At 35.6% G+C, this 12679-nt stretch overlaps 1 protein-coding gene across 1 annotated transcript in view; it reads right to left on the bottom strand.

The window, feature by feature from the left end:
• The window catches only part of LOC150096012 (uncharacterized), a 70820-nt gene extending 58391 nt beyond the window's left edge, over positions 1-12429 (bottom strand). The window contains exon 1 of the mRNA XM_090409422.1: positions 11594-12429. Within this exon, the coding sequence (XP_090265548.1) occupies positions 11594-12029 (436 nt within the window). The 5' untranslated portion in view covers positions 12030-12429. The remainder of the gene's footprint in view (positions 1-11593) is intronic.
• Positions 12430-12679: the final 250 nt, after the last annotated feature.

Genomic DNA, 12679 nt, shown 5'->3' with positions numbered 1-12679 from the left:
TTCCTTTCTCCACCCTCCCGCACACGTCATTTGTGCCCACAACCACCACTAATTCTGATGCCTGTTCTTTCCTTCTCTTCAAAGCATCAGTTATTTATTAAAATGTTTCACCAGGTATGTATATTTTGTGTACGTTATTTAGTCATCACATCTTTAATGATTGAGTCCCCATACAATGCTATACGATTATCCTTTGACTCTTTCTTCATAATAATAACTTCCTTCTTCTCATTCACATCAACCAATCTCTTCTTTAGATGTTTAATCTCATCTACCAGATGCTTCATTTAACTTTTCATTAACTCTTGCCTAAGCTCTTCAACTCTGTTCCCTTTGGTAGCATGGCTAACACTTCCATGAGATTTTTGTTTATTTTTGGCAATGCCCTAACATATCATTAGACTTTTCACAAATATTAATGCTTTCCTTCTTTTTCGTACACTATCAGTTCATAAATCTTTCACATTTTTGGTGCATACATGAAACATTTCTTGTAATGCACCCAATGGGAAAAATCCAGGGCAGAACTCAATTGTTTTGACAAAGCTTTCTATGCTGTAGACATGCACTTCTTTATAGACATCATTTACAGACTGCAAAAACATTAGTATTAAATTGTGAATGAACAATTTTATGATTTATTAATACTTCATTCATGTTTTAACATGCATTGTATTTCCTGAGCTAAGTTTGATCCTATGTAAATTATAAATTAAACACGTACTGTTAAAATTTTATTGATATAATAATTGTTAATTTTTTAGTTATTTATTCTGTATAAATTCTTTATATACAGGGTGTTCGGGATAAATTTGACATATTTATAATTAATTATATTTTTCCGTAAGTTACATGTATTAACACACACTTCTCTTCATTTAAAAGGTTGGACCCTTCTTCATTCATATACAAGATGTCAGAAAGGATGGATAGCTGGAACCCACCTGAATCATGGAAGAGAATAACTTGTATCATGATGATTCGTGCCGGCCATCAAAATAAGGATATTTCGACTGCTGCCCAATGCTCCCTGAATACAGTAAAAACAATCAGGCATGAACTAGAGACTTGCAATGGTGACTACGAGGATGTAGCAAGAAGAAAGATCCCTAGCAGACGATCTGATTGCGTTCGTACAGCAGAATTCCTCGCAAATCTGCAGGAACAGGTGTTGAAGATCCCTGGCATTGGAATTCGGGCTTTGTCACGTGAAATGAATGTTGCATCCTCTACTATGAAGCTTGCACTCAATGAAGACCTCCGCTACTACTCATACAAGCGCCGCAAAGGTCAGCTGCTTACAGAAAAGGCCCGTGAAAAACGTTTGATAAACGCGAAGAAACTTCTAAGCAAAGTGAAACATCCTGCGGAACCACAAACAATCTGGTTCTTTTCCGATGAGAAAAACTTTTGCCAGGATCAAAAACACAACACGCAGAATAACAGATGGCTTGCATACAGTACAAAGGACATTCCTCGTGTAATGCAGACTAAATTTCCCCAAACTGTGATGGTTTTCGGATGTGTATCCTCTGAAGGCAATGTGATGCCTCCGCATTTTTTCCAAGAGGGCCTCAGGTTGACTTCAGACGGCTACGTGGAGTTGCTAAACACTGCAGTCAAGCCCTGGATAACAAGAGTAGCCAATGGTAGGCCGTATGTATGGCAGCAGGATTCGGCCCCTTGCCACACCTCTGGGAAAAGTCAAAAATGGTTGTCTGAAAATTTCTACGACTTCACCAGTCCAAATGTTTGGCCTCCAAATTCCCCAGACCTTAACCCCATGGATTATTTTGCATGGGGCGCAGTTGAAAAAGACACCAATCGCACTTCCAGTAATACAAAAGCCCAGTTAATGGATAAAATTAAAACAGTTTTTGCGGCCCTTCCCAGGGAGACTGTAGCATCAGCTTGTTCGAGGTTCCGAAGCAGGATTGAAGCTGTGATCGATGCTAATGGTGGTTATTTTGAGTAAATCTTGTTGATAGTATTGTAATTAACTCTGCCTGTAATGTTTTTTGTCAATTCATTAAATTTAATAGATACAAAGAAGATTTCTTTTTCCTTACGAAACTGTCAAATTTATCCGGAACACCCTGTAACTTGTAAATATATCCTATATGAATTGTAATATATCTTTTTTATTTTGTTTCTGTATGTAAGAGTGATTTTATGTAATTCTTCTGATTAGATTTGATTGGCTGTTGTCAAGGAAACGGAGTTAATTTTAGATAGCGTGTGCGTGGAGCGTGAGCTATGGTATTCAAAGGGAGGAGTTGATATGAGCTGGACTGGCTAGAACCGGACTTTGGCAGGAAGAATGAACGATTTTAATTGGAAAACGAAAGTAAAGAGAGGAGAAGCGTTCAGAACAGCAAGGAGTGAAGTAACGGGTGGCAGTACGGGGATTTGGGAAATGCTATAGATAGATTAAGAAAGGACCGGGAAATTAATAGGCAATTCAGAATATTTCTACGGAATTCTAAAGTTACGACGGATTCCAATTGTTTTGAGGAAGAATAGTGAAAAGCTGAATTTAATGCATAGAAAAAAATAAGGAATAAGTAGATTACCAAAAACGAGTGCGTCATGACTTGTGAAGCTCTATGTTTAATATTTCGGTTATTATAGTGAAGATTTCTTTTGAATAGTGTTACTTCAAAGCAATAGTTAACTGCAGTTTTAAGAGTGCCTATAGTGAATCCAATGTGAAAAAGGTGTAACCTGGTAAGAGCAGTTTTTTTTTTGTATTTCAGTGTGAAGAAATAAGAATTAGCTCCACCTGATATATCTTAACATTAACTGTGGCGTTCTACTAAAAACAGCCGAAGTATGGAGCTTTAAAGTGTTTCCCCCTTGAAATGATAACTGCCTCATAATTAAATTAAGTGTTTGTTGACTAAGAGAGAATTAGAGAATTCTACCTTAAGAATAATTACTGTAAAATTCTTGAACATTGAACTGTGTGAACCGTTTTCAATTATTCAGAAGAATATAGAATTGACATCTGAATGTTTAATGCCTAATGTTCTAAGTTTGTTATGAGTATTTCAACTAAGTTGATGTATAAAAGAATTGAATTATCTCATTGAATAGAGACAAGTTGTGATAATAGTATTTAAGTGTTGGAGAATAAGATCTGTAAATTTAACTCCAATCTTTAAACCAAACCGAGAGGCTACTAGTGTCTCAAAGATATTTTGAATATTGTTCAATTAGATTATCTTGCTTAGAAAATTATGCTTAAATGTACATGTTCTATAACCCTGTATTAAATGTTTATTTTATTGAATTCATTTGTTGTTTGCCTGATTTTTCTTCATTGCACCGCTCATAAATTTATTCAAACGTTGGGGAAGCCTTAAATGATAATATTAACCTCGGCCTGTATAAAATGAGATTGCAAAAGTTACTTGATGATTGATTCCTCTCTATTATATAGACTAATATGAATATAGGGTGGCGCAGTATAATATAAATTTCCTTATATTCGGATCAGTATCAATCAGCATCTAACAAAATAAAAACAGAATTTAAAGAAATGAGAATAGATCCAACTAACCAACATAAATGGATCAATTAACAAGATGGACGACACAACACTAGGAACAAACAATTAGCAAAAACACAAATAAACACTACTGAAGTATACTTGCATCCAATGTGAAAAAATTTAAGCACAGGTATATGAAAAAGTCCCACTACATTATTTAAAACACTTTTCTTAGCACAGCTCTATTTAGCATTCATATCAAAAGTTAGTATTTAAATTCACAGAATGGATGTAAACAGAGGCAGAACAAGAGGCAGTCTTCCCAGAAACTGTATAAAGAGAACAGCAAGGAGATGTAGAGTAAGTTCTTGGCATGGTGAGTGGGTAGTGAATGTAATGCATTGCCTGAGTGTGGTAAGTGCAGGAAGAATAGCAATAAGTTTAAGGCATGGCTCAGTGATTTTTTTTGAATGATAATGGGGACAGACTGGCTAAAGAATAGCATAATCTACAGGATTATATCATTTGGTACTCAGTACCAAATGATATAATCCTATCATGCAAAACAGATATACGTATCTGTCTTGCATGTGATCATGTGTGCATATTTTTTATGACTAGGAAAATGATTTGCTGATCAATGCAAAATATTAGCTTAATTAAAGAAACCCTAGATAAATTGTTATCTCAAATGCATTAAATAATTTTTTTAATATACATATTCCCAATAGTTTTTTATTATTTTTTTATCCTAGCTACTACATAACTGCATTCTTGGAAGGGTTCTTTTTTTTTTTTTTTCTTTATGTTGGGCCCATATACGAGAGGTTGGCTGGTCAACCTATAGTATGTTAGTACCATATATGGGTAGTGGGTTGGGAAAGGAGAAACTCGTTTACATTTTATTTAAAAGCCTGTATGTTATATTCCTTGGGAAATTCCTATTGCAATTCGTACATTTCTTTTTATTTTTTAGTATTCTTTCAGTTATTCTATTATTTTTTTTTAGTATTATTTTTAATTTCTATTATTGTTGTTTTACAATACATAAAATATTTGTGTTTTAAATAATATTATTATTATTATTTTTTTTTTTTTTTACTGTGGCATACCTGTTTATGATTTAAAATAGTGAATGTGCTACAACTTTATACAAGAAAACTTGTCAAACTTTTTCTATCAAATTATTATTATTATTATTACATGACACCTCCAGGGAGTCCAAGGACTCATTGTGGGAGGCACACTACTCTACTTCACTAAATACATCTCATCCGCTCTACTACTACTTAATTCTCCAACTATGACACTACTATCATTAACAACAACAGTATTTTTTGTCTGTAAATTGTGTTCTGAAGGCTGATTTATCTGTATGCAGGATGAAAACCAGAGTTTCCGAGAGAAAAAACCTTGCTACCATCATAAGAGATCAGCTAACTCACCTTCAACTGAAAAAGCTCATATAAGAATTCCCCTCGTCATGATGAGAATCTAACCCAGGTCTTGACCAGTCGAAGGGCGCAATGTTCCATTGTTCTTCCAATTGAGCAATGATGGCTATATATAAAAAAAAAAATTGGGAGGAAAAAACTCTGCCACCTCCATATGAGACAGGCTCATCATTTGATTGAAAATACCCGGTAATGGTTCCTCACATAGACAGGATTTGAACTAGAGTCCATTAAACTAGGCAATCCATTGAAACAAAAACTAAAATGCCTTTGAAAAAATAAATAATAAGCGAATAATGAAAAACTTTCTAGAACTATTTCCAATTCAGAGTATTTTTAATAAGATGACATACCTGTTTTGCTACTAGTATATGAAAAATATGTATATTTGGACATATATTTTATATATATTTTAAATAAATATATATATCCAAAAGAAAGCATGTTTCACATTGTGGAATACTGAGGCAAGTGATATGAAATTAACAGTTTCTAGATACAAGTAACCTAGTTGTGAAGATACCCCACAAGAAAACTTTGGGTAAAGAATTAAACCAGATCAAAGCAAACAACATTTGCGCCTGAAATATAATCCGGACTAGGGCAACTCGTATATACAGAAGCCAATGACTTCACATCACTTGCCCTAGTATACCATAATGCAAAGCACATATCCTTATGGGTATGTATAATGAAATGCATTGTTTGCTTATACTTGGATAAAGGATTAAACCAATTTGGCAACTCTTATATGAAAATATGACTTATGCATTACTTCAACCTTAGTATTGTGTCTGTTGTGTCTGGATCTGGCTCACTGTTGAGACACCATTGAGGGTTGAAACTGGTGCGGGGTAGATCTGGCTCTTGGAGGCTCTGCTTGGAGGTAGGTTTTTGCCCGTTTCTGAGTGGGGCCACCACTGAAATTATGGCTCTGCTTGGTGGTGGGGCGAGTCTGCCACTGGGTAGAGCCAATGCTGAGAAGTTCTTCTTGGTGATGGGGTGAACCTGTCACTGAGTGGAACAACGCTGAGTTGGGTGATCTTTCGGGATTGTCTTATTTTTAGAGCCCACTTCACCTACACAAAGGTCGAAACCGGTCTGGGTAGTGACCTTTCCCATAATGCATAGCATTATACATACCTGTAAGGAGATGTGCTTTGCATTGTGAGATACCAGGGCAAGTGATGTGAAGTCACTGGCTTCTATATATACGAGTTGCCCTAGTACTGATTATATTTTAGGTGCAAACTTTGTTTGCTTGGATAATTTCTTGGTATCTTTAATTTATAATCAAGCAACTTATGTCTGTTCCAAAACTTAGAATTATTAGAGAATGACAATTTACTTCAAAATTTACTGTTATATAACCAATTACAATAGCCAAAGAATACAACTGCACTGTGTAACAAACATTGCATGATATGGTTTCATATAATTTCATGGATTACTTTACAAAGGTTTGCTCACTCTCCAATAGCTCACAAATCAACAAAACCAAGTCACAGGAAGAGATATCAATCACATGACATTGCACTACTGAGATAAGAAAGAATGATATAGATAAGAAAACAATATCAAGCTTTAAAAGAAAATAAAAATAAATAATAATACTGAATAAGATAATGTGATACAGAAAAGACAATAATATCAGCCTTAAACACACACACACACACACACACACATATATATAAGTGGAGGGTACCAGTGGAGATTGAACTGCCCACTCAGTCTCCAAAATCTAAAACGGCCTTGTCTATACCCTATACGGGAATACAAAAAGGCATTAGCCGATTTGTTTTATATACCTTTATTGAAGAAAAGCGATGCAAGAGAGTGCGAAAATTACAGAACCATAGCACTGATTTCTCATGCAAGTAAAGTCTTACTTAAGATCATTCAGAAAAGATTGGAACCATTCATGAAGAGAGAAATGCCAGGCGAATAGTCAGGATTTTGAAAAGGCAGAGGAACAAGAGATCGAATTACCAATGTGAGATGGATAATAGAAAAAGCACAGGAATATCAAAAGAATGTCCTCCTTTGCTTCCTTGACAATAGTAAGGCTTTTGACTCTGTAGATCATGTGAAACTGTGGAATGTGTTAAGAACAATTGGAGTACCAGAGCATTTCATTATCCTTTTGAGGAATCTTTATTATGAACAAGAAGCTACTGTCCGAGCAGATCTCCAAGATTTGCTCGGATAGGTAATGCTTGGAGATCTGAGTATTTTATAATAGGTAAAGGGATGCAACAAGGATGTATTTTATCTCCATACCTGTTTAACTTGCACAGCAAATACATTTTAAGAATGGCAGGGCTGGAGGAGCCTTCAGTTGGAATTAAAATTGGTAAAAGAAATATTAATAATTTGAGGTATGCAGATGATACTACCTTGCTAGCAGAATACAAAGAAGATTTGAAGGAACTTATTATGAAAGTTAAAGAAGAAAGCGCTAAATATGCCCTTAAACTTAACCTCAAAAAGACAAAAGTTATGGCAACATGTGAACTTAATGATTTTGAAGTAGATGGGGAGAAAATGGAAGTAGTTAACAATTTTGTGCTCCTACGATCAAAAAATTGATAAAGATGAGCAATGTACTGAAGATTATTACTCAGAAAGAAAACAATAACAAATGTAAGCAAGTTCTTTAAAGATAAAGATATTAGCTTTGCAACAAAAATCAGAATTGTGAAAGTGATGCTATTTCCTGTGGTACTGTATAGATGTGAAAGTTGGACCCTGAGAAAGAGTGAAAGAAGGAAGATAGAAGCAATTGAATTATGGATTTGGAGACACTTACTAAGAATACCATGGACTTCAAAGCAAACCAATAAATCAGTGATAAACAGAATAAAGCCAGATTGCTCCCTCAAAGCTATGATCATCAAGCAAATATTGTCATACTTTGGACATATTATGCAAGCAAATAACAGTCTGAAGAAGATGATGATGCTTGCTAAAGTTGATGGAAGCAGGAGAAGAGGAAGACCAAGAATTAGATGGGTGGATGGAATTAAAAAAAGCAACTGGAATGTGCCTGGAAATTCTGAAAGATATGGTCAGAGACAGATCTGAATGGAAAGCATATGTTCATAGAATCACCAGGAGTCGAAAACGACTCAATGGAACATAACAACAACATATATATATATATATACACATGCATGCACAACATAAACACGTACATAATGATACAAAACACACAATAACCAAAACAGACAATAATAATAATAAACAAAATATACAAATAATAACATAAAGCAAACACAAGGAGAACAAATATAACTGATAAAGAAATGACAACTAACACAGCAAAACTTCAAGATACTTATTGTGTGCTGAAAAGGATAAAATATTACAAGATACATGTTACAATATAAATGCATGTAAAACTGCAAGGGCTGAATGTTGATAGTGCATGGGAGGTGGTTAAGAAGTGTTTGCAGGGAGGCAATGGTTGACTGTATACCAAGAGTCCGAATAATAAATCAAGTAGGGGTTAAATGGATGAATAACACTATTAAGCTTGAGCTGCAAAAAAAGAAACAACTGTGGAGGGAATTTCAGGAGAAAGGTGACCAGCAGGCACAGGAACAGTATAAAGTTCAGGCCAGGATGGTAACAAGGGTGGTAAGAAAACCAAAAGCGGATTACGAAAGAAAATTGGCTATGCAGGCTAAAGAGAATTCCAAAGAGTTTTTTCAATATGTTGCAAGTAAAAGGAAAAATGTTCATGGCAGAATGATCTTAAAAAATGCTGAGGGTAGGGAGGTAACTGAACCAGTCGATATAGTGGAATTACTGAGTGAGCACTTTGCAAGAGTATATCATCCAGGTGGTGACATTGCAGGAATGGGAGAACCAACAGCTTATACTGGAATTGTGATGAATGAAGGAGGTAACTAGTCTATTACAGAACCTCAATGTCAATACATCTGTGGGATTGGATGGTATACCAGCTCGTGTCGTACGTGAAACGGCTAAAGAATTGTCAGTGCCCTTGACCATTTTGTTTAATTTGAGCCTCGGGTCTGGGTCAGTCCCAAGGGGGTGGAAAGAGGGGAAAATAGTTCCACTGCATAAAGGTGGTTCTAAGGCTGATGTTGAAAATTACTGGCCAATCAGCATAGCAGGAATCATTATCAAGGTCTTGGAGAAAATAGTCAAAAGGAAAATACAAGTTTGGATAGAAGAAAATCGGATACTGTATCAGGGATAGCATGATTTTGTGAAGGGTAGGTCATGCTTCAGTAACTTGCTCACATATTATAACACAGTGACGGCTGAACTGAATAAGGGTAATGGATTTACAGTGATTCTACTGGACCTTGCTAAGGCTTTTGACAGGATACCACATGGAATTCTAATCAGTAAATTGCAGCATATGGGGATGGATATAGGGTTGGTGAGATGGATAGGAGGGTGGTTGACGGAGAGATATCAGAGAATGGTTTATTCAGGAGTAGAGTCCACAAGATGGCCTGTGACTAGTGGTGTGCCAGAAGGATTTGTTCTTGGACCACTGCTATTTAATTTTTCATTAATGATACAGGAAAGGATCTGCAGTTCATTTGTTTGCAGATAATGTAAAGTTGGGTAGGGCAATAGTGAATGCAGATGATGTCAAAATTTTGCAAGAAGATTTGGATAGATTGGAGGTCTGGGCTAAGGAGAATGGATGTCAATTTAATGCGGCAAAATGTAAGGTTATGCATTTTGAGGTGAAAAGATTAGCAGCAGTATATCACATTGGTGGAACTGTACTCCAGGAAATTGATGAGGCACGAGATTTAGGAGTGTTGGTGAATAAGGAGTTGAAGTTTAGGGGGCACATCAGCTCATCAAATCACTTGGTTGCTGAAGAATACATCGACAAGCAGGTTATAGTTCCTCTGTATCGAGCCTTGATAAGACCCCATCTTGACTACTGTGCCCAGATTTGGTCACCTAGGTTTCTTCTTGTTGGGGAGGAGGTTGAGAGGATCCAGAGGCAAGTGACCAGGATGATAGCAGGTCTGTGGAATGAACCTTATGAGAACAGGTTGAGGATTTGTGGGTTGCAAAAATTGGTTGATAGGCAGAGGAGGGGAGACATGATTGAGACATTCAAATTACTTAAGGGTTTCTATAAAATTAATTCAGAAGATATTTTTGAGAAAAGGGCTGGTTGTGGGAGGACTAGGGGACATCCATGGAAACTGGGCAAAAGTGTGGTTAGTAAAGGTGTTAGAGCTGGGTTCCTTACTTTTAGAGTAGTGAATGAGTGGAATGGGCTGCCAGAGTCTGTGGTGGATGCTGTGACAGTGAATGAGTTTAAGGCAAGGTATGATAGATACTGTATGAATGTTGTGATGAATATGATTTGGGGTCTCCCTCGATGAGTCTAATGACTCCCTGGAATTGCCCATAATAATAATAATAATAATAATAATAATAATAATACTGCCAAAGAAAAATGGGAAAAGGTCCAGATAAAGAAATGCTAATGACACCATTAGCAATAGTCCCAACACAAATGTGAAGAGAGAAAAAGTGAAAAAATTAACAACACTGACAACAGAAAAATATCTGCCAATGCGATAATACCAGCAATGGTTACAACACTGATAAGTGCCAGAAAAATGAATTTGGAGAATGGAGCATAGCAATTTTGGGTTATTCACATATGTAAAAAGAATAACATTGAAAACTATCACTTGCACATAATTTATAACAGGAAGTTACAACCACAACAAAAGAAAAATGACACATAAAAATACTAAACACCCATCAAAAAAAAAAAAAAAAGACCACAGACACTATTACCAAGAACCAAAACTATACTACTAAACACTTCTGATGTGGCTCTTTAAAGCAGCCTTCACATTTAAAATGCAGTGAAATCAAAATATATTGCCTTTCAGAAACAAAGTCGATACCAAAAAGTTATCAAATAACGTTGATACTAAGAGCCAACAAACGCGGTACCAAACACCTCTGGCATGCAGTCCTCAAAAGCTAACCTGACCTCTTCAAGTCAGTAAGACTAACATACAAGAAGCATACCCCTACAGGAAAAGGAGAGTGAGAGAGAGAAGCCGCAAATATGGAAAAAAAAAAAAAAATACAGAAAGACAGAAACAACCAAGAACGAAATGCTACCTCTGCTCTGCAGTCCCCAAAAGATAACTTGAGATTTTAAACACTACCCCTGAGGAAATAAAGAGGGCCACAAATATGAAATAGCCAGTACTGCCAGAAACATGATCACCGAGCACCAAACAATTGTGGCCTCCAACTTTGACAAAAACAAAAACAAAAACAACAAAAAAAAAACATTCGATTTAAAATTAATAAATTACATCCGAATTTGAAGCTTTTGCTTGAGAGAGCAGCGAAAGCTTCCCATTTTCTAAATGCATCAACTAAATCAATTTTGTGTGCATCGTTCATTTTTAAGACGTATTTTATAGTAATATAAGCAAAGAAATGCACTAAAAAATGTACATTCCTTATACTAAAAAAAAAAAAAAAAGTGGATGAAACGTTAAGATCTTATAATAAATATAATACATCATAGGGCTGTAGATGTCGAGAAAGGAGATGAAGCCCATTATTACCAACGAATTCCATAAAATGAAAATAAAACAGCACTGACCTTTTCCTGTTGTGCGCGGTACTCTTTTAGGTGTAATTCGAAAGTCCATTTTCGTTTTCACTTTTGTTGTTGAATGATCATAGAAAGTACCTGAGCTCGAAAATGTAATAAGACTAGCTTTGCTTGTCTGACTAACTGGCAATGAATTTGTATTGCAGACTTGACTCTCCGACTGTGATTTTGCCATTGTATGTTCAGGATACGTTGGCATAATGTGAGCACTACTTGTTAATTTCATATTCGTAGTGGTTTTACACGAAGTGGCAGAAGGAAGAAGTTTACTTTTCGAACATTCGGTGGATACAGTAGTTGAAGCTATGTTTGCAGGATGAGATGATATTTCCTTTTCATCTTCTTGCTCATGCTCCGTTTCCTTTGGTAGCAGTGGCTGGTCAGTTGGGAAAACGACATCATCTTCATTATCGTCCGAAGCCATGCTGGCTCCACTGACATAACATAAATGGAACGACTCCTTAACACACTTCTTTGGTTATTTACATACAAAACCAAATTCCATTCAAAAGTTCCAAACGCTTACTGAATAATTTAATAAATGCACCACTGTTATTATTATGTTTTTTTTTTTTTATTGTTAGAGGAAACAGATTTAACATCAATACACACTGACCTATTTATTTCGAACCAACAGCTCTAATAACACAATTCCTATTTCGATCCTTCAATGCAATGTTAGGCTATCATACAAAACACAAACATCTCTTTTTATCTGCTTTAGACCAAACACTTTATCATTACCATACATTTGAAAGCAAATCATTTTACCATGTAGATCCTCTTCTATCCGAAAACAAACACTTCCGTAACCCAGTTATTGATTTTTCTCACCTCATTATGTGCCCGATTGTCACAAACATATGGATAACAACACACTTCAATGCCCTCTAGTAACCAAAGCAGAATATCATAATAAATAAATAGAAATGCATAATAAATTTATATAATAAATAAAACTGTATTGCGTATACCCAAAATAATATGGAAACTGATAAAAGTGAAGATAAAAAAAAATGGAAAAGTTTTGAGACTGTTAAAAATGCTCCCTATGACTGTATGACAAGAAGCCTT

This window comes from Typopeltis vanoorti, chromosome 19 (assembly GCF_054136105.1).
Source record: "Typopeltis vanoorti isolate ZY-2024b chromosome 19, IOZ_Tvanoo_1.0, whole genome shotgun sequence".
Classification (NCBI taxonomy): domain Eukaryota; kingdom Metazoa; phylum Arthropoda; class Arachnida; order Uropygi; family Thelyphonidae; genus Typopeltis; species Typopeltis vanoorti.
This window is presented reverse-complemented; position numbering and strand designations above follow the sequence as displayed.